We start from the raw sequence: 24,274 nt of genomic DNA on the forward strand, positions 1-24,274 counted from the left end.
GAGGAAGGAAGGAAGGAAGGAAGGAAGGAAGAGGAAAAAATGGTTCCTGCTTCTCTCTAGGTCAATCTAATATTCAGGCCAGTTCATTTATTTTCTGGAGAGCTGGAGGAGGCTAAACATCACCTAGTATTCCTCTTTAATTCTCCAGCAAATTAAGCAAACTTCTGCCCCAACAAATTCAGAGGAAAGAAGAAAGAATAATTTCCGAGATCACGAAAGCTTTGTTTACCCACCATACCAACTGTATAGTAAAGATCTTTGAGATCTTTTGTCTGGCAACCTTTTGCCCTTTCAACTGATGAACAACTGAAGCTGTACAATGTAACTTAATTGCTAAATGTGTGCACTGGGATTCAATTTGTTTGCATGGCTCTGTCCAACTACTGTAGTGAATTAAGTATTTAGGAGAGTGGGTTAAGTACAAAAACCTCTTTTGCATACTAATTAAGATTTCAATGTTCTAATAAAACATAGAAAAAAAGTGTTTTAAATGGCATTTGATTTCTAGGTCTAAATTTAGGGGGGAAATTACCATATCTCAGCAAAGGTGAAAATGTATTGGAAGGTTTAGATTTGTATTAAAAGGAAAATCCTGTATGTGTAAGTCTTTTTTTTTTTTTTTTACTCCTTTTATTTTCCCTTTAAATGTGATTGAATTTAACAACACTGACTGACAACTTGTGCCAGGTTTTTTTTGTTAGGTGATCATAATAAATTTTTTTAAATGATTAGACAAGTTCCTGATACCAGGGAGCACTTAAGAATTTTAAGCTATATGCTATATGTAGCTTTATTCTTTTTTAGATCATTCTTCAGACTGGATGTTTCTTCCTACCTTCCCAGGCATCCAGTTCCATAGCACATGTCTAGCTATATTATAACAGGCCTTAGCTTATAGCTAATGCTGAGATCTTACCCCATATTCAGTATGCCACTAGTTACTACAGTTGCTAATTATTCTTAAGTTGGAAGATGATATGCAGCTAAATATAACAGATCTTTCTAAAGGTATATTTTAAACTAAAATGTAATTCTTTCCTTTTCATTAGTGTTGAGTGAAAATACATCTTCCTCTTTTTTTTTCCTTCCCGAGAAGGTTAGCCCATTGATGTATTTTGCCTTTTGAACAAACTTGATAACAGGATCATACAGTTTATATATTTCCTTTGGGATTCTGGTCTTGCCTTCCCTTCCTTTATCTTTCTGTCATAAAGATCTATATTCCTATTTCTCTGTGAAGAAGCTGAGAATGTATCCCAATCTATTAGTTAGGATTAATAACTGCATTGACCATGGCCTCTATTTCTACAGCATATTTAGATTCAAGAAGTCAGTGTTAGAGAATTTCTGAATTATTGCAAACTTCCCTGGTGTAGTAATACAATCCTGCGCCTCAGGTACCCAGATTCCTTTCTAGGATAACAAACCTGTTGATGTAAGGAGGAAATAATGAACCTAGGGAATTGTTCTTCAATAATTACTTCCTTCATTTCTGTAGTTTGCAATGGAAATGTCAGGAGATGGGAGGAAGCAAGTAACAAAAATGAACTAGATTTAGATATTTGCATTAAATATAACCTAAATTGCAAGTAATCCATTTATAAAGAATTCTCAATGCACAGCTACGTTATTATACACTCCATGTTGCTTTAGTAACTGATATTTTTGCCTTTGTTCCATCCAGAGGGAAAACAGTACAGTCAAGAAACCTCCCTAACAAACTCCAGCAAGTCTAGATGGGGGGCACAAGTAAACCTTGGAAAGAGCTGTGTTTCAATCTGTGAACAGGCTTAGGAGAAACTTACGCATAGTGTCATTCCTCACCAGCTGACATAGGGCTTTGAAGTCACATGTAGTATTATTATATCTTTAGGCACTTGAAGAGTCAATGTGAGTTTTCAAGTTTTTAATCTTAGAAGATGAATGTTTACAAGACATTCTTTCCATCTTAACATATGAGAACAAAGTGAATTTCTCTCTTCTCATGCTATGAAAATTAATATATTATAACTGATACTGAGTTAATACAAAATATATCCAAAGTTCTGAAGGCTATTCAATTAGTTCTCATTTAAACAAACATTTCTGAACTTTCTTTTTAGGCTTATAATGGATGTTGGGCATGCAAAATGCTCAAAATGTAGTCATTATTTATATAATTTGGCACCCTTATAGTGAGTTGTAATAGCATGTTATGACAAAGTAAATTTTTATGTAAATGATATTTGTTCAAGTGTTTTTGGTATCCTTAATATTCAAGTTGCAGAATATGTACATATATATATATATACATATATATATATATGACCCAGATAAACAGAAATGAGCATGCTTGTGTGTATGTGAGTATGTATGCAAAAAAAAGTCATTTAAATTATTTCATTTATCTTTAAAAATCAATCTTATAAGCCTGTAAAAAGCCATGAAGTTCTGTATAACAAGTTTTATAGAACTAATCAATCAACCTAGGATTAGCCTTGTAGACTAAAATAGAGCCAGTATGATTAAATTATTGGAAATACATTCAGGAATTAATACTAAATTGCTTTAATAGAATTCTATGGGTATTAAACACATTTTGGTTGGTTATATAATAAAAATAAATATTTTTATTAATAATTTAATTTAGGGAAGCTCTCTTTGGGTCAGTTTTAAAGATTACATAGATTTTAGGACACAAACAAAATCAGTCCTTGAACTTGGTCAAATTCATAAATATATTGCAGTCACAAAATATTCCTCTAGAAGCAATAAAAAACTACTGTTTAATGTTTCTATTTATCCTAAGGAGTTTTATGTATGCAAAATGAAGCAGAGAATATGATCTTAGAGAAAATATTATCTTATTTATCTTTTGCTGTTTATTAGTGTCACTATTTTACTTGTCTCCATATTTTCTAAAATAGATTATGTTATGAATTCATGTTCATAATCTCATACTTAACTATAAAGAGTAGTTTGTTTACTATATGCAAATTGCTTTGTTTAGTCTTTATTTAAATATGTCAAAACAATAGAAGTAACTTGTGAATTTTTTTTATTTATTGCTGTTACTGCTATTCCTGATACTAACTCAGTGTCTCCTTTTTATTTTCTTTTTGCTCATTTTTGGTCTATTTGTTCCTAATGTTTTCTAAGGTAACTAAATCTGCACATCTTACTTTTTTATGTGTGGATCTTTTAGGCACAGGTTATATGTCATGTTATCAATTAGTTTCATTTAAATTTTAAACTAACATTGTAAAAAAAAGAGTTTATATGTAATACCTTATATGTAATACTTTAATCAATAAAGAAAATACACTTAAAAAAGAGTTTATATGTAAAGCGCGTGTTAATACTGTCCCATAATGTCTTATAGTCATATAAAAACTTACTTGAATCAAAAGTTTACATTATTTGACTCAGAATGCTGATTTTCCTGAAATTGGATAAATGATTGTGAAGTATGGTTTTCTATGAGGTGAGAGTTTTTAAATGTGAACATTTACTATAATGGAAAATGAGATAACTTGAGTACCAATTAGGATATTTCTTATTTATTTTAGTCATATTTCTTGCAAAATACTATAAATCAGACACAGTACCAGGTTGTAAACAAAGCAATCAAATGATGGTTTACATGGAACTTACTCTCTGTCTCAGTCCATTCAGGTTGCTATCAAAATTCTACAGCCCTGGTAGCTTATAAGTATCCACAATTTATTACTCACAGTTCTGGAGGCTGGAAGTCCAAGATTAGGATACTATCATGGTCACCTTCTTGTGAGGGCCATCTTGATTCCTAGCTGGTTTCTTCTCATTTTGTCTTCATGTGGTAGAAGGGGCAAGTATCCCCCTGGAGTCTCTTCTATAAAGGCACTCATCTTATTTATAAGGGCTCTGCCTTCAGGACTCACACATCTCCCAAAGTTTCAGCTTGTAATACCATCAACTAATGGGAGGGCTCAGACCATAGCTCTCTCTAATAAGAGAAGGAAAAAAAAAACACAGTTAAAATAAATTTTAATATGAGAACAGAGACTGAGTATTTTAACTGAAACATCAAGAAGGCCTGTTTGAAGATATGGACATCAAGAAGACCTATTTGAAGATATGATAGGAAAAGCATAGGGCAAGGGGCTACAGTCTGGATGGGGACAGGTGTTATATATTCTATGAAATAATTTATTGCATTACTTATATTATTTTTAAATTTCATTTCCATATTGAAATTTATAAATTGATCACATGTTTAGTGGTCGTGGAGGAATACTGCCTTAAAAATCCATTTAGAATGCATAGATTTCCTCAATGAAATAAAGATTAACCAACACCAAATTCTAATTGCTTAGCTATTGTCTCTATTTGAATCTCAAATTAACATATAAAGAGCTGAATGCTTGACATTTTCCTCCTCACAGGCACGTCTTGCAGCATTTCCTATCTTGGTAATGACAACTCCATTCATCCCTACAAATTTTTCAGGCCAGAATCCTTAGCATCACCCTTGACTGTTCTCATTTTTTCTGTATCTTATCTATTAGCCAGTTGATTGTAAGGGCTGTATCTTCAAAATATATTCAAGATTTGACAATTTCTCTCAGTTTCTAGTACTACCTCCCTGGTTCAAGCAACCATCATCTCTAACCTAGGTTATTCCAGTAGTCTCCTAATGGGCCTCTGCTTCTGGCCTTGGATTCCCTGTAGTCTATTCCCAGAACTGCAGCCAGATGAACTTTGAGGAAATGTAAGTGAGACCTTGTCCTTTCTTTGTGCAAATCCTCCAATTAATTATTATTTCACTGAGAGTAGATGGATGTAAAAAGCTTATAAAGACCTACAGGTCACTAAATAATGTGTCTCTCCTGTCATCTCTCTAACCTCACCCCTACTTCCTCCCTAGCTGTCTCTACCTTAGCCACACTCTCGTACTTCTTTATTAGAAAACTCCAGGCAACCATCTGTCTCATAGCCTTTGCTTTCTATTACTTCTGTTGAAATGTTCTTCCTCCAAAAAAAAACCTGCATGACTCACTCTACTCTTTTAAGTCTTCATTTAAAGTCCCTTTCTTATCAAATATTGCAGCCTTTTCTTACCCAGTTAGCTTAAGTAAACGTTAAGGACTCAGTCCTTCACACTTCCAAGTTGGCCCAAGATTTCTGGCACCAGTTGCCTGTTTAGGGTCTCCAGGCCACCCTCAGTTCAGACAAGTCAGATACAAATTTAAGGCCCTTGTGGACTCCATAAAATTTGATAATTTGTTAGAACGACACACAGAACTCAAGAAAGTGCTATAATTATAATCATGATTTTAATATAACAAAACGATATACATCAGAACCAAAGAAAAAGATACCTTAGAACAGGGCCTGGTACTGACAGTGTTCCAAAAGCAAAGCTTCTGTATACTTGGAGATGCATTACTTCATGCCATTAATCATGGTAATGTGCCCTTTGAGCAGTGGTTCTCAACCTTCCTAATGCCACAACCCTTTAATACAGTTCTTCATGTTGTGGTGACCCCCAATTTTATTGTTACAAATTGAACATAATTAAAGCATAGTGATTAATCACAAAAACAATATGTAATTATATATGTGTTTTCTGATGGTCTTAGGCGACCCCTGTGAAAGGGTCGTTCGACCCCCAAAGGGGTCGCAATCCACAGGTTGAGAACCGCTGCCTTAGAGTATCACCAACCCAGGAAGCTCATTTGAGCTTGAGGCTCAGGGTTTTATTGGAGTTTCATTATGTAGGCATGATTGATTAACTTATTGGCTATGTGGTTGAAATCAATCTTCAGCCCCCTCTCTTTTCTGGAAGTCAGGCTAGTATCATGTGGTTCAAAGTCTCAACCTCTCTAATCATATGCATGGTCTTTTAGCCATTGCCATGCCTTTCCTGAGATTCTAATCCTGAGTAGCCCCACCTTGAATGATGTCATTATCAAAAATCATCAGGTGCCCACCATGAGTCACTTTGTTAGCATAAATAATCAGTATTGGTGGGAAATTCCAAAGTTTTAGATGTTACCTCACAGGAGCTGTGGACATTGTCCAATCAAATTCATTATTACACACACCCTCACCAATGCCCATCCCTACTGTTACTTACTGGTCATTTCCTATTATTCCTATTCTCCATTTTATTTTCTATAGCAGCTATTACTGTCAAACATATTTCCCCTATTTATCTTGTTTATTGTTTTTCTTCCTCAAAGAATGAAAACTGCAAGAGGAAGGAATTTCTGTCAAATTTGCCTTTGTTAAATCTTCTGTGACTTAAAGAAGCTTGACATAGTATGCACTCAATAATATTTGTTGAATCAAGGAATGATTTTTTTTCTATATTCAGATTCTCTTATAGCCATTCTACTCTTTAAATTAAAATACAATTTGATTGAAGTGTAATATGACATGGAATATGAATCCATTGATATTTGTATTTTTAAGAAATCATCCAATATAAACTGTTACTCCTTAGCCCTCTTATGACAGTAGAATATATAGGTGGTCTTTCAATTTACAACCACTAATTACGTACTTATTTTATTAGATTGTAAAGCATACTGAAATATATTCACTTAAAATAAAATAACTGTATAGCCTACTTATACATTGCTGTATCTGAATTCTTAGTCAAAAATAATCTTAATTTCAGTGTTAGTTTTGGTAGGTAATATCAGGAAATATAAGCATCAGAACACTTTATGTATGGAGCTTAATACATACTACTTCATAATAGGCACCCGGAGTCAATTAATGTCACTAAAAAAAGCAATTTATGAAGTGAATTGTCAAATCTGGGCTCACATTTCAATGACAAGCAGGTAATTTCCTGAAACACAGAAGTTGCAAAGAGAATCTGCCCTTTTTTTTGGTTAAACAAGAGAAAACTTAAAACTTGTCAAACCTACATAAGAAGAAAAGTATAATTGATGATCTTTATACTACTTTTCTATACCACAAAGTACAAAAAGAATATAATAGTGAAAATAAAGCAAAAATTACTCTTCATGGAAAATTTTCGGTATCATCACTTTAAAACCTTCCTTTTGTGACAAGAAGATAACTTTTTTGAAAAATTGTGATGTCAAGATGTTTAATGCATCTATAATTTTGAGATTAAAATTATATACTGTTTCAAAAGTGTATAGCTGGAAAATATTTTATCTTTCACAAAGTTTTTAATTGATCCAGATAGGAAGAGCATTATATTCCTTGTTAAGTTTTAACATCTTTGGAGATTTCTTCAAATTATAGAGTAAAATGCTCCACCACTTCAATAGCTATTTCAATCACTTTTTGAAAACTACATCTGCATCCATAGGCAAAGGAATTTTATTATCGCTGAGTTGTAATTTGGAATGTCATGAGTTATTTCATGGACAAAGTTTGTTAAATCAACCCTGGCAGTGTCATTACTGCCTCCCTCCTGAACTCAAGTACAAGTCGGCTCTGTTTAAGCCACCATTTGCAGAAGCCATAAATGAATGTGCAGTTAAAATGGTGCCATAAGTTAATTAGAGTGGAATTAGAAGGAAAGCCAGCAATTTAGGGACATAAGAATTGCTGTACCGAATCAGACCAATGGTTCTTCTGGTTTAAAACCCAGCCTCCAGCAGCTGTAGTTGTTAGTTTCCAAAGCTTTAAAGGAAAGGGAAAAGACTCCATAATTCACCTAGACAAGGGTGCCATCTGTGAGCTGGAGACATTTTCTTCATGATCTCTCTCAAAAAACACCCTAAGGCAGGAGGTTTCAATCCTGTTATGATATGGGTTTAGCTTGAATACCTCCGCTTATTAATAGTTCTTATTAAGTCATCCAATTCCTACATAAAATCAACTACTACATCAAGAAGTTATCTATTGCTAAAGCTTCTGAATTTGTGGTGGAATAGTCTGCTTCTATGGTAAAATATGAATTTATGGTGCTTATTTGATACAAGTTCTTGATGAATACTGCTAAATATTCATGCTGGACAAATGCTTGCTTGTCTTTCCAAACTATACTAGGTTCATAAGCTTTTGTATATACAGTATATATATTGTATTATATATATATATATATATTTATATTTATGTATGTATGTATGTTACCTGCTATTACTACTCGCAACTTTCTATCCATTAATAATTCACAGAAGGTATTAAATGATGAAGAATTTTATGTGTTCTACTTTTAGGCACATTCAACTGGAGTTTTTCTTATATGATTTTGCTTAAGGCAGAATGAATCTAAGAGAAAGGAATGACTCCCTATCCTTATTACTCTAGTCTTCTGCTCATGATTAAAGTACCTGTGACTACTTTCTAGCTTTTTTTGTTATTCTAGATATCACACCCAGATTAAAAAAAAATTCTAAAATGTTATGTTCACAGTAAAACATTTAGTCAAAAATCCCTCAAGAATAGTAAATACCTACAAGCTAAAGTCCAAACCATTTTTCTAGACTGTCAGGTCTTAATGTGATAAGACTAATATTCTAGAGCTATAACTCTAATAGGATCTCCTCTATCCTAGAATCCTTTGAATGAAGATGAACACTCATTATTTGTGCTTATGTTAATTCTGTTTCCTCTTCCTTCTCCTCCCCCCACCCCCCTGCAATCACCACACTCTTGTCCATGTCCATGAGTTATCTCTCTCTTATTTTTCTTTTTGCTCAATCTCCTGCCTCCTCTCTATCTCTGAGTCTATTCCTCTCTTTAGCTTTTCCAACTTTTCTGTCTGGTTCAGTTCCTTATTTTCTCTCCTTACTTCAGCTGGAGTCTCACTCCTTCAGGTAACTTCCTTTCAAACTTAGTGATTGCTCAGTCCTCTGATGATTTGTGTCCCTTTGTTTACACTTGGTTTAGGCTACCATACATTGTTGATTCTTTCTTTTCATGGATACTTTTGTTTATAAATTCCCTGCAGGAAACTATGTTTCCCATAATTATTTGTAGTTCTAGAGCCTAGAGCAATGTCTGACTCATAATTATAACTTTAAAATATATTAAAGGAAAATCTACGGATTTTCTACTTGGAGCCACTTTCGCAATGTTTGCTACTTTGAGTTTCAATTTGTATGACCTAGGTAACAATGCATTATTGAGTGCCACAAAGATGTAAATGAACCCAAAACTATATATTTCTAAAAAAGAGTCATGTTATTGATTAAGAAACCACGCGAAAAATATTAGAAATATTGGCACAAATTAGAATATGAAAGTTCTTAATCGACATAGACACATGATGTTGGGGAATAAAAAGATTTCAAGCAGAAATAATAGCTGGGGCAAAGGCAAAGAAATAAAATAAAGGAGGATATTACTAAGGAACGATCCCTAATTCCTGTTGGTTGGCTAATGAATAGAATATCTGAAAATAAGCTTAGAAATGTGAGTGGCATCGTGTTTAACCTTTATCTAAACCCATTGGGAGTTATTAAAATGATTTTAAGCAGTGAACGGGTCTTCAAGAAGGTAAGATCAGCTTAAAACTGAGACTTAAGGCAGTTTCCTAGAGTAACGAGGCTATTACATAATAAAGAAATGTGTAATCGGTCCCAGACTCAGTCAGTAAGAATAACAAATAGAATGAAATAGATGGAACAGATACTAAATAGATGGTATTAATGTTAATTGTGAAAAGTTTAGGCCTGGGATAAGGGGAAAAGATGAAACAAAAATGACACTACCATTTGAGCATGTTTAAAAGAAAACAAAACAAAAAAAAAGAGCATTATTACCTGGCTGGCATGGCTCAGTAGTTGAGCGTTGACCTCTGAACCAGGAGGTCACAGTTCAATTCCCAGTCAGGGCACATGCCTGTATTGTGGGACTCAATCCCCAGTGTGGGGCATGCAGGAGGCAGCTGGTAAATGATTCTCTCTCATCAGTGATGTTTCTATCTTCTCTCACTCCTTTCTCTCTGAAATCAATAAAAATATATTTTAAAAAACAGCATTGTTGAAAAGAAAATGTATTTTTCTCCTTGCATGTTATGCAGAAATGCATGTAAAAAGTTCTTCAAACTTTATTTCCAACAATTTTTAATTAACATAGTCCTTCAAGGTACTGAAAACATTCAACCAAGCTCATTTATGCTTGACATCATCAAAGAAATTCACAATATTTTCCTGAATTTTTAAAAAGCTCTTATTGGTTTTTGAGAACAATATTTTCATCTAGCAATGATTTCAGTAAAGATATAATGTCTTTCTTTAATTTTTTAGAAGTCCAAATGGGACCCAGAATAGTAGTACAAGTTGGCCTGTCTTCAAAAGCACTGAACAAAAATATTTAACCTTGAATACAGAGTCGCCAAAAATATATACTAAACTACGTGCTCAACAATGCCGATTCTGGACACTGTTTTTCCCCAAAGTCTTGGAAATGACAGGTGTGTGTTTTTAATATTTTGTTCAATAATTGCTTGTGGATTATGTAAAAGGGGGAAAAGCTGGACTATCCGAGGCCTGTAGATGGTATTAATCTGTGACTTTATAATTACTTGATTCTGATGAGTCCTAATTACTAACAATTTTCTTCCAGCAAGTTTGGGTATGTTTTGAGGGCTTACTGTTTGAACAGCACTTTAGTAGTTAAATAAAGAAAACTAAAATAGGAATTTTTCCCTAGAAGAACATAAAATAGTAGCAGAACTAAAATAGGGCACTACTTGCTATTCAGCCAATCTTCATGGAATTAATCAATGGATAATAAATTTATACATAAAATAAATAATTCACACAACTAAAATATAACAAAATATAATTTATACTAGAAATAGGTAATAACAAATTTATTGATAAGTAGTGCAACCCTTGATTTCTAAAGGGGAAAAAACTCAAAAGCTTGCATTTAAAATAACACAATCCAAATATTTCTAAATATCCTGAACTTGGAGATATTTATCTAAAAACATGTACACATATTACATAATACAATAAACAGGTACTAAATTAGTTAGCTAATCTTCTGGAAGTGCTTATCTAGACTTATATAAGGAAATACTAAGAAAATTGGTTCAGGTGATCATATTATTTCAAAATTCATGAGCGAAAAACTAAATTAACTTGAACATCCAACTTGAATGATCACATCTTTTGTGAGAAAAATGGCATATCTCATTCAATGCCTGGGTTTAAAAAGCTCAGCTGTTTATAACCCATGTGGCTCTTCTAGTCAATTTTCTACCTTAATTTTCTCAAATAAAAGTAATTGACTTTCAGCCATCAGACATATTGCTGCCCAGTTCCTTTACCCTTTACTGTTCTGTTCATTATAACACTGTAATTTTCAGACTACATATTAACTAGCACAATATAGTATGTTGTTAGTTTCTTATTTAGAGAGGGAAGGGGTTAGTTTCATGCAAATATGAGCACCTCAGAGCTGTATTTGATTGTTTAATATGCCTTTTGATTATCAGACATTACTCACCAAAATTATAATTATGTGCTCCATCTGTTTGGGAAATGTTTCTGATATACCAGCACTCTGTGTATTACCAAATGTTCAGTGACATAATATATATCCAGAGATGGGCTTCTGCATTCCTTGGCAGAGATACAGTGCTGCCTTTGTGTCCTCTGGGTGTGAATAACAATGAGGTAACACGTTGAAACTGCCAAGAGACCAGAAGAGGTACCATTTAGCATACCACTCACTACATAGTCTTAATCTTTACTTAAAATATTTTTAAATGAGAAGTTCATAATTTGAGAAAAAAATAAGAGAGGGGTTGGTGGGATTGTAAATGACTAATTTATTATAAGCCAAACTGAGCCATTCTGATTCAGGCACATATGCTATCTTGCAATTTATTTGTGGATAAAATAAAATTTGAATATCCACAACTTCTGAAGATGTACTTCAAAATCTCTACCTCTAAATACTCAACTGCCATAAGGCAGATTTAATAACAATTTTTAATTTTTAGCTAGCTTCTGCCACTTCCTATGCGGTACGGAACAACATTCTAGTTTGAGCAACACTGTGGGGAAATAATGGGCTAGTAATGGGCTCTTGGGATAATTCCATGTGTCTTGAAAACATAATTTAAATATTCTTCTCAGATAATTTTTCCAAAAAAGTTACATTAAAATATATTTTTAAAAAATAACTAAATACAGGTGATTTTAGAACATCAACAATGTATTTCTAAATTTCTAAAAAAATACATTTAAATGCACAAAACTAATTTAAAATTACACGATTTTAGTATTATAAATAATAAATAATGAAGGGTTTAAAAAGGTTAAAAGTACATGTTCTATTAGCCTAACCAATGGGCACAGACACCAGGGGGGTGAGAGCATGAGTGGGGGGTTGGGGGGACAGTGGGGAGATAAGGACACATATCTTAACCAATAAAGGGAAAAAATAAAATAAAAAATAAAATATGTGTACTCAAATTAATAAAAATAGTAACAAAAAGCACATGTTCTTATCATACCTTATGTTTTCCTAGTTGCAAAATTTCAAACATTTCATGTTTTGATGTTTTGAAAATTGAAGTTTTTCAGATGACATGGGTGGAAGTTTTTTATGAAAATATTTTTAAAATGCAGCTCTACAAGTAAAAGAAAATTTCAAAGGATGACTACTGACTGGATTATTTAAAAGGAGAAATGTAATGCTTACTTCACTCAAGATGGAAACCTAGTAAGCTTTATAAGTACCACTTAGGCAATAGTTTATGTTTGAGAAATAAATGTTCTTACATAAAATAATCTGTAAGACTTGTTTAAACACATGAATTCTAGCACTTAACTTTCAAGCCATAATTTAGTACTTGCCTATGCTATTACTGCATGCACCTGCAAGAAATAAAGTGTACTACATTTGTTTCAAATTTTATCAAATTAGAGTTTTTGTGAAGAATATAACAGTATAATATATCAGAATCATTTGAAAAAAAAGGAGAGAAATGACCCAGTCAATGTCAATAAGATATCAACATTTTTCAACAAACATGGAAGAGTACATTTATTTAACAACAAAAAAAAACATATTAGAGTTCCATATCTTCCCAATAGAAAACAAATATTAGATCCAGTGGTTCCTCCTTTGGTCTTTAAATAAATCATGGCACATTATTACTTGCCCAAACTAAAGAAGACCACATATAAATGTAAGAGCTGAGATACCACTCTGAAGAATTATGTACTGCTATTTCATAATCATTTAGCAAGAATGGCAACCAAAAAATTAGAGTGAAAACTGGCATGGAGGAAAAAAAATCAAAAAAATTTTTACTGCTTTCATATTCTGAATTTTCTATTTCCATTAAAAGAAAAACAAAATAATACAGAACAACTACAACAAAAAACCTTTGGGCAACCTTTAATTTAATCAAATAATATTTTATTTTATTATTTTATTTTTTTAAATATATTTTATTGATTTTTTACAGAGAGGAAGGGAGAGAGATAGATAGTTAGAAACATCGATGGGAGAGAAACATCGATCAGCTGCCTCCTGCACATCTCCCACTGGGGATGTGCCCGCAACCCAGGTACATGCCCTTGACCGGAATCGAACCTGGGACCTTTCCGTCCGCAGGCTGACGCTCTATCCACTGAGCCAAACCGGTCCCGGCAATCAAATAATATTTTAGTTTCATGTTTAAAGCATGAAATCATCACAAAACCTAGCCTGTTCACTCTACTATTTCATCACACACTCAAAATTATGACAGGACAACTATTAAGTTCTGATACACCCCATAAAAACCATGCATTTCTTTGAAATTTTAATAATTGGTTGACAAGTATGGAAATAAGTATTAAGAAGAGATTTTCAGTGAACTCTCAAAAATACATAAAATACTTTTATCATAATGCTCAGCACAATTCATTATCAATTTAATCTCTTCTTCAGACTTAACCTTCATTAACAATTCTGAGTTGACTTACCATTCTGTGTTCTCTCCTAACTCCTCAGACTTGACTAAATAGACTAGCTGCAGTGGAATATTACTGTTTTTTAATCAAGACAAAATATGGCTTGCCCTAATCGATTTGGCTCAGTGGATAGAGCGTCAGTCTGCGGACTGAAGGGTCCCAGGTTCGATTCTGGTCAAGGCCATGTACCTTGGTTGTGGGCACATCTCCAGAAGGGGGTGTGCAGGAGGCAGCTGATCGATGTTTCTCTCTCATCCATGTTTCTAACTCTCTATCCCTCTTCCTTCCTCTCTATAAAAAATCAATAAAATATATTTTTTAAAAATATGGCTTTATTCTTCCTCTTTGTGTAGGAAAGAAAGACTGACTTTTTTTTTCCTTGTGAGACAACAATGTGGCAAAACAAAGATTATAAAAGTCCTCAAAAAATGTGCCAATGTGTTTATGAACTACTGGTATTAATCTAGCTGTACATGGATTCAAAAAAGACCAAAGTTAGGAATACATTTTTGTGACAAGGGCATTAAATTCATTAGTGTAGCTCCTAATCGGTGTGTAGAGTGTGATTTCATAATGTACACACCATCTCATTTATTCTTCACGGTAACACTGCAAAATAGTGGAAAACTTATTTGCAAAGTGATTGATTTTTCTGTTATTCTTTTCTTTATTTTACACCATAGTACGTTGTTATCAGCATCTCACAGGTGGTAAATCTTTAGATGTTTAAATAGATATTCCCCTTTTTGAGGAGAAGAAGGAGGAAGAGAAAAAGTTCTAATTTTGGTTTTCATTCATGTCATGGGACTCAAAATGTTTTATTATTTTCTTATTGTGGTGCATTCACTTCTCCTGGATTCTGTTAAAAATAATTAAATGTTTTATAATTTAGTGTCTCAATCAATGTTCAGTACTTCTAAGTGAAAACTGTAGTTGGGTTTACAGAGCATTTGTACAATATAAAGTTAAGTATTTCAATACACTAAATTGTATAGATGGTTGATTTAGCCACATAAGGAAATAAACTTGCATGTACATGAATCAATAGATTTGGAATTATTCCAACAATAAGAAAGGAAAATCATTTCAAACCTAGATTTATTCTATATTCCAGAGAATATTTGATGTCTATACAAATGTTTTAAATATTTTGATATTTATATAAACTAAAAATGAATCATTGAATGTGTTCCATTATTAATAGCATGAATGAAAGCAAGACACTTTTCCATGTGTATTATAATTTAGTATGAGATCACATGAACTGTCTTTTCTAAATTAAAATCTTACAAAGTTATAATTGTTATTTTAAATTGCTACTTGAAAATTATATATTTTAACAATTCTAAGTTATTCTTTTTAGGAAAATGTAAGTAACTTAAATTTTTGTTTTTAAGTCAATAACCAATTCAGCATGCTAGAAGTTTAAAACAATAAGATAACTACAAATGTACATAATACTTATAAATTTAAATGATTTAAACCAACTTCTAGACTTATCATACCTATTTATATTAGGAACATCACTATATGATTTTAAAAGTTTGTAATTCAAGAGTTTCTATTGTTCACAAACTTTATTCTTTAATGTAATACACTTTCAAATAAATCAAGATTTCAAGGTTCTTGTAGTACATAGGAAGACCAATTTGGTTCATTGCCTCACGTTTTTTACTTAAATACCCCTCTTTCATGATACATACATGCAGTTTGCAAATTACTAGAAAGCATAGATTATCTTAGTTGTCTTTCTCATTCGCAAAGCGATTAATAAACTGCTTTCCTATAGTAGTTTTAATAAACTGCTTTCAATGATGAAGAATTATTTGGAATTAAAACAATTGATAAGAAAGAGTGCAAAATCTATATAGAATGCCAATTGCAAAGTTATCTGTATGGAAATAAGTATTGTGATATAAACACTTTCATTAAGAATAATATTCTGAAGTATAATTACATATGTAAGTAAGATGCATTAAATAAAATTTTTTATGAGTAGGAGACTCAAGAAAAGAATATTATCTTTATCTTTTTAGAAACAAAAACAAATATATGTAATATATTATAATTTGGCATATAATATATAAACTCAGTTTTGCATTTTATGTATTATAAATATTTGTATTTTGTATATGTTTAAACAAATGTATTATTTGCATTTTATAGAATATATAACTTAATAAAGTTATTTGGGAAGTAAAAAAATTGATAATAAATAATAAAGAATAAAAAAATTGCTGTACATTGTATTTGGAAAAAATGGCATCTGCAATCAAAATTATTTTTCAATTAATAGAAACAGATAAAATTTACATTAATTCAATTTATTCCCTGTTTTACAGGAAATATTGATGAAGCAGAACAAGAATGGAAAGCAGGATTCCATCGCTGGAACAATTACATGATGGACTGGAAAAATCAATTTAACGATTACACTAGCAAGAAAGCAAGCTGTGCAGGTCTCTAATTAATAGATTTACCCTTTGTAGAATGTTCATTTTCCTGTAAATCAAGGCAAAAATACCAGTAGCTCTCTTACACACCTAGTAAGAAGCTATTATATAGCTGAACAAAAATGCCAGAAGGATAATATTGATTTCTCACATCTATCACTTAGCATTGTACCTAGCATTCCAAAACCCAAAAGGCTAGAACATGTTTAATTAAATTTCACAATATAAAGTGTGACAGTTTATTATATGCATATTTAAATGATTTGTGGCTTCAAACTTTTTCTTTTTCAAATAACATTAACATTTATTTTCTAAAAAGTATCTGTAGCCTATTTTGAGTTGCATTTTTTTCCCTAACCACTCATAAAAGGGTACCTTCTTAGAATGAATGAGGTCTTGAAACAATGGGTACTATAATTTACAATACTGTTTCCCCTAAATAATTTATGAATTTAATGTCAATATGAGTTGAAAAATGAAACAGAAAATAACTGTTCCTTTGTTTTTAACATAAAGCAGGAGGGAGTCTTAAAATAAAAGGCTTGGTCACTTAGAAACAAAATGTTGCTACCAAGAGATAAAGAGCAAAGCAGTACATGTCTGTTTTATATTTTTAGTAATATATATTCTTAGAATCCTCAAATTATATTCTTTATTCTTTTAACTCTTGCCCATTTAAAACTCCCCACTCTTTTACACCTCCCCAAACATGTATGTGTATTAATTACTCTTCCTATAACTCCAAAAAAAAATGTAGATGAGCAGAAGTCAGAAATCATGTACCATCTGGGATAGAAAAGCTGGCTGGACCCAGAAATATTGGTAAAAATGGTTCATTTTTCATAGGAAAATTGTTCAATTGGAAAAAAATAACTATTTCTACTTTCAACAGCCAAATTGTATTATTTTTATAACTTAAAAATTGCAAAGCTACATGCACTAACTTTCATGGCAAAGGACCATATCTAGTGAATAAATGTACTGTAATTCACTAAAGGGAATGAGTTGGAAGGGAGAAGTTTCAGAAAACGGTAGTACTTGTTGATTATGTTCATTAAGAATTGAAAACTAGCCCTGGCTGGGTGTGGCTCAGTTGTTGGGCATCATCTCCTGTGCACCTCAAGGTTCCTGGTTTGATTCCCAGTCAGGGCACATGTCCAGGTTTCTGGCTTGATCCTCTGTAGGGAGCATGCAGGAGACAGTCCATGGATGTTTCACTTTCACATTGATGTTTCTCTCTCTCTCCCTTCTTCTCTCTCTAAAAATCAATAAAATGTCTTAAAGCAAACAAACAAAAAGAATTGAAAACTAGCACTCAAGATAGGACAAAGTGAGTCTACAGGTCTGTATACTGTTGGTTAAAGCATATCCCATTGTTCATTTTTCCCAAGTGTGTCCATGGTTAGAGCTAGTGTGGGTCTGCTATCCTCACTCAAAGTTCATGGTACTTTGTCAGCTTTAGCTGTTAGAGTTTTACAGCAGAAGCCAAGTCAGTTTTGATATCACTTCAGTACTGCTATAAATGGACTTTTTTTGTTATTGTTTATGGTTCTTCCCTCATTCTGCAGTGAAGAAAAAAAGCATACAAATGATAAGTGAATTATTGACCTTCCATCCTATATCTTCTTGATTTCAGGGGCCATTCTTCCAGGATCTACTATATTTTTTGAAATCACTTGAGTCTCCTTTTGATGTGGAATAATCTGATATATGAAAGGTATCATTTTTAAAGGCAAATTAATTAATTTCTGGCCCAGAAATTAAATTCCACAGATAAATCTTAACGTAATTGCTGCTGTGACATTTTAGCAAAATATTCTAATAATTGGAACTTTCTCAACATTTCTGAAAAGGATGACAAACTCAACAGTTAATAAATTTTTCTGTTGTAGTTGTGTGTTCTCTTTATACAAAATTAGAATGGTAAGAAAAATAGGAAATGCAGGTTTTTTGACTAAATGTATTTAAAGGTAAACCAATAGTGCTGTTTACCAATACAATCTTGGTGGAACCTTCAGACTATCAAAGAATAAAACAAAGATCACCATATTTAAACATATACACCCAGACATGCACACAGAAAGATGCAAAAACATGCGTTTTTACATATAGGAGTTTATTAATGTGCAGCAAGAGATCACCTTAAAAATTTTACTGAATTATTACAGGAGGGGGTTAAAGAGAGATTTTGCCATATTTTAAAAAAGGCATTATCTATCTACACTAATAAAAGAGAAACATGGTAATTGGCGTACGACCGCTACACTTTTCATTGGCTAATCAGTGAGTATATGCAAATTAACTGTCAGCCATGATGGCGGCCGGCAGCCAGGCACTGAAGCGAGCAGGGAGGCTTGCTTGCTGCAGACTCCAACGTTCCCCGCCTCACTTGCCAGCCTCTCAGTTGCAACTCTAAGCAACTATATACTATGTTGCAAATAAGAAGCTAAACAAAACCCCAGAAAAGGGCTTCCATTCAGCCAGGCTCGGACCGCAACATTGTATCTATGTTTTCAGCAGCGAGGCCTCAGAGCTAAAGCTGGCCCAGAAAAAAAAAAAAAAGAGAGAAGAAAACAAGGAGCGGTTGGAAGCTTTAGTCACTCGCCAGCCGGAAAACAGCCCTCAGCCCCTCACCCAGACTGGCCAGGCACCCCAGTGGGGACCCCCACCCTGATCCAGGACACCCTTCAGGGCAAACCAGCCAGCCCCCACCCATGCACCAGGCCTCTATCCTATATAGTAAAAGGGTAATATGCCTCCCAGCACCGGGATCAGCGTGACAGGGGGCAGCGCCCAAACCCCCTGATCGCCCTGCAGCTCTGTGTGTGACAGGGTGCGGCGCCCCAACCACCCCCCCCCACGGGCCCTGCCCTGTGCCTGATAGGGGGGAGCTCCCCAATCTCCTAACTGCCCTGGGGCTCAGGGTGCAGCGCCCCAACCACCCCCCCCCACGGGCCCTGCTCTGTGCCTGATAGGGGGGAGCTCCCCAATCCCCTGATTGCCCTGCGGCTCTGTGTTTGACAAGGTGCAGCAAACCAACCCGCCTCCCCACGGGCCCTGCTCTGTGTGTGACAGGGTAGAGCCATAACCTCTCCATCAGCCCTGCCCCGAGTGTGACAGTGGTGGCGCCCTAACCCCCCTGATGGGCCCTGCTCTGTGCGTGACAGGGGGTGGTGCCGCAACCTCCCCATCGACCCTGCCTTGAGTGTGACAGGGGGCGGTGCCCCAACCCCCCAATCGGCCCTACCCTGAGCGTGACTGAGGGGGGCATCGCAACCTCCCGATCCGCCCTGCTCTGTGCATGACGGGGCGGCGCCCCAACTCCCCAATCGTCCCTGCTCTGAGCCTGACCAGGGGCTGCACCTAGGGATTGGGCCTGCCCTCTGCCACCCGGGAGCAGGCCTAAGCCAGCAGGTCGTTATCTCCCGAGGGGTCCCAGACTGCGAGAGGGCACAGGCCGGGCTGGGGGACCCCCCTCCCCCCGCCCCCCGAGTGCACAAATTTTTGTGCACCGGGCCTCTAGTATATATATAAAAGGCTAATATGCAAAGTGACCCCATGGGAGTTCAACCGGGAGACCCAGAGTTGGCTATGATGTGCACTGACCACCAGGGGGAGGCGTGGAATGAAGGAAGGCCTGGCAGGCAGTTGGCAGCCGGGGAAGGGAGGCCTGGCCAGCAGCTTGAAGACCCTGATCATCCCTGATCACCGTCCAGGCCTAGGGACCCTACTGGTGGACGAATTTCATGCATCGGGCCTCTAGTAGTCATATAATGGCCATCTGTTCAAGTATTAAAAAATAAGGTAATCCAAACTCATCAAGTTGTATGCCTTAATTATCTACAGCTTTTTATATATCACTGTACCTAAATAAAATGATTTAAATTTTTTTAAAATATATATCTATATGCCTTATATACCTGTAAAACATATGGGGGTTAGGAGTAATGGATTACAAAGATATAGGGGGAAAATGTATTTTGATTGTGATGATGATTTCACAAATGTGTATATATATATATGTCAATCTTATCAAATTGAACATTTTAAATGTCAAGTATATCTCAATAAAGCGGTTTAAAAAACAAAAAAATAAATAAAGTGTCTTTCCTATAAAAAATAACTAGGTAAGATTTACATACATTTTATAAGTGTAGATATTAATAGAAATATAAATAAATGTTTATTATGTATAAATATATAATTACAAAAAGTAATATTAAATTGTTATTAGTCATATTAGAGCCAGTTGTGATATAAAATACACAGTCATTTTGATATGTCATTGGCATGTGCTGCTATAATTGGAAAAAAATTATTTACAAATTAATTAAAGAGAGAAATAATAAACCAATTATATTGTTAGTAATTGAGTGAGGAATATTGTTCATCAAATTATGAGGTTTGTAGTCTCAGGAGAATAAACTATAAAAATATGTATAATATTGTTAAGAATTCTAAAATCCTTGAAATGAATATGCCAAGAATATTATCTATCATCTATCTATCCATCCATCTATGTATTATCTATCTAGAATAGCTATTCTCAATTTTAATCAAAGGGGAAAGAAAAAAACCACCAGATAAATATTAATGGTAGAGCTAATTCAACCTGGAATATAAATTCAAAGTCATTGCCATGGCTAAGATAACGTAATGCTTCCCATAGCATGACAAAACTTTGGACAGAAGTCTTCCTGACTGTAGGCCTCTGGCCTCCCATTTCTTAGAGCATTAACTTCAGAAATCTTACAAATGTTAGTTCTTTCTCTGCCCCTTGAAATATCTGTAAATCTCCCAGCCTCTTGCCAGATTTATTTCACAGGAAATGTCTTTCACAAAGACCTGGAAATGATTGCTTTGAATCTAAATATTAAAAAAGATAGTGCCTTCATTGGCCAGTCTCTGTGGGCAGATAGGATCCTGACTTTGATGGGAGCCAATTACCAAACACATATGGCCTAATCATAAAGAAAAACATTTGCCATTTCAATAACTCAATGTGCTCAACACAACTTATTAGTCAACTCTTCCCCAATGTCCTTCAGTACTTTTCCACTAGCTCACCTCAGCTTTTATTTCAGAGGGGTTCAATTTCTATCTTCTATTGCAGTAGTCTTGCACAAAATTTCTCCTGCCTGTTGACTTTATTCACTGTAATTTTTACTTTAACAGCCTCAACCAACCTCTAAGATTTCTTAAAGTGCTTAGGACCCAAATACATTTCCATCAATTTTCTATTGCCACGTCAAGAAAATACAAATATTTTTCTTATCACAGATACCCTTCAGGAACAGTAATTCTCTTAACAACTTAATGAAGAGGATGACAGACCTTGAATTTATGAGGTGTTGAGTTTTTACTAACTTTTTGGTAGTTTTTTCCTAATATATTTTAGACATTAGGCAGATAATAATCTGCATATTTCAGAATATTTTCTTCTTCTTTTCTACATGAAATTTAAGTTTTCATGGTGATATTGTTTTCCTGATAGATGGTTATGGACAAACTCATTTTGCACATAACATTCCTTTTCTTTACCTTTTTCTCTTCTCTCCTCTCCTCTTTCTTTTTCTGTTTCTTTAATGCAAAGGATTAGCCACAGATCCATAAGCTGTGGTCTAAAAGTCACTGGTAATATAAAAAATTGCATTTACATCTATAATGCAAATTTTCATTATGCTGTTAAGACCTTTGGGAACAGACCTTAGAAAATACGATTCCCAGAAATATATGAGTTTTGGGAGGAACAAAACTTGGTTTTCATCACATCAAATGAGACTTTAGTCTATACCCCCAGGCACAAAATAACTTTTTTTGTTCACGAGGACTCTTCCTCTCCCACTGTTCTTAAAAGAGATTTTTCTGGTTTTCTTTAGTTGAAATGTGCTATCTTTGTTTTACAATGTTGTAACATGCTAATTTTGAAGTTACTATCTTTGTGCAAGGTAATAAGTGAGTGAAAAACAAATGCTAACATCTGCTATGGCATTTTAATTTTAAACCAAATGTGTGTATAATATTCTCTTTGGTAAGTGAATTAACATTTTCACATAACCATGAAAGATAAAATTTTAATAATCTCCCTTGGAGTTGTCTCTTTGAAATCATGTGCAAAGTAAGAAGTGAGAATTTTAACAGAACACTATTCCTTCTTTCCTTTTAGATTTTTGAAGATTTCAAAGACAGAGAGTAAGCACCATGTCCTCTCTCTCTCAATCCACCTGGCATTAAAGCCAGTCAGAGAGGCAGCTATTCATTTCTCTTAGAGTAGATTTAAGGCTACCAATGATTGTGCTAAATTCCAGAACAAATAAGCTTCTTGATCACTATCTAGCACTGCTATATGGAATTACATTTCATATACATTTTTCAGTACCTGGAAAACATTCTAACATTTCTATGATGTATTATAATCATCTTTTCAACCTTTACATTAACTGTTACTACTTCTTGAAAGAAGAGAATTTTAAATTATTACTCCAAGTATGTCTAAATGTCCTAATGTAAAGTATCACATTACTAGTATCAGTCTAATGCATAGGGTGTCGATTTTAGAAAATTTGATTGGATCCCATAGATCCCATCTTAAGAAAGTCAATGGTAATATTTTGGGACATTTTCCCATATAAGACATTTCTACTCATCAGATTTTAAAAGCAGCTTTAGAGGAGAACTACTTGTACCATATAAGAGGACAGGTACCTGTGGCCCTCCATCTTCAAAACAATGTGTTGGTTGCATATCTATATCCTAATTAACTATCAACTCTTTCTCTGTCTTATTTATCCATAAAAATGTTAATAGTATATTAACATTTTTAAAAGTATCTTCATTTAAAAAATCTTAGAAAATATAAAAAATAAAAAAATTGTAGTCATACTGACCAAAGATAACTTTTTAAGCATATATGTATATGAATTTTTATCTACTACAAAAATGCATATGCTTACATAACATACATATTTCAAAATATGTCTCAGGATATATTGAGATAAAATTTCATTCACTTTTTCTTTTTTATTTTAATGTGTTCATTCAAAAATGCAAATTTAGAGGAGTAAACAAAAGATTTTCTGCCTAAATAACTGGTTGAATAGATTTATCATATTCTGAGGCAAGGAAAGTTGTAGGTCCAGCAGGTCTAAATAGAGAAGCAAGAGTTTGGTTGAGGGTGTGTTAACTTTCAGATACCTATTAGATATCTAAGAAAGAGATAGAAAAAGCACTTTCTTAAATAAGAGGTGAGTGGAAGGAAGATGTATAGATTAGAGATATAAATTAGGTTTTCACCAACATCGAGATGTTATATAAAGCCATTGGACTGAAGGAGATTACAGAGGGATTGGGTGTAAATCTGGACTGAGCAGAGCCAGCACTCCAGCACTGAGACTTGATTTGATGTTAAGTCTCTGTTAAGCTACGGTGCTATTGCCAGATCTTTAAAACAACAACAACAACTTGCTTCTTCCTAAGTTTCTAACCTTGACTCATCTCCCTTCCATCTATAATTCAACAAAATTTTCCTTTTGGAAAAAAAACAAACAAGTTTTTTTATATCTAAGACAATTTTTTGGTTAAATTTATATCACCATTTAAATATATTTTCTTCAACTTCATAGCATTATCTACCAAATAAAAGTCTAAAAATAAGTAGAGTTTTATTTTTATGCATATATATATATATATACTAGAGGCCCGGTGCACATTCTAAGACAATTTGGTTAAATTTATATCACCATTTAAATATATTTTCTTCAACTTCATAGCATTATCTACCAAATAAAAGTCTAAAAATAATAAGTGTTTTATTTTTATGCATATATATATATATATACTAGAGGCCCGGTGCACAAAAATTTGTGCACTCGGGGGGGGGGGGGGGGGGGGGGCCCCAGCCCGGCCTGGGCCCTCTCGCAGTCTGGGACCCCTCAGGGGGTGAGG

The 24,274-nt window shown here is 34.0% G+C and overlaps 1 protein-coding gene across 2 annotated transcripts in view; it reads left to right on the forward strand.

Annotated features, from left to right (window-relative positions):
* BCHE (butyrylcholinesterase) overlaps positions 1-24,274 on the forward strand; it is a 56,456-nt gene that overhangs the window by 30,090 nt on the left and 2,092 nt on the right. Inside the window, exons 3-5 of one of the 2 annotated variants that reach the window (XM_014547742.1) lie at positions 10,203-10,369; positions 16,220-16,336; positions 22,497-22,522. In XM_014547742.1, the coding sequence (XP_014403228.1) occupies positions 10,203-10,369; positions 16,220-16,336; positions 22,497-22,504 (292 nt within the window). In that variant the 3' untranslated portion in view covers positions 22,505-22,522. Of the gene's footprint in view, positions 1-10,202; positions 10,370-16,219; positions 17,520-22,496; positions 22,523-24,274 lie in introns of those variants that run through there. The other variant, XM_005857802.2, reaches the window with a different exon arrangement.

Source organism: Myotis brandtii, unplaced genomic scaffold, assembly GCF_000412655.1.
Source record: "Myotis brandtii unplaced genomic scaffold, ASM41265v1 scaffold1132, whole genome shotgun sequence".
Classification (NCBI taxonomy): Eukaryota; Metazoa; Chordata; class Mammalia; order Chiroptera; family Vespertilionidae; genus Myotis; species Myotis brandtii.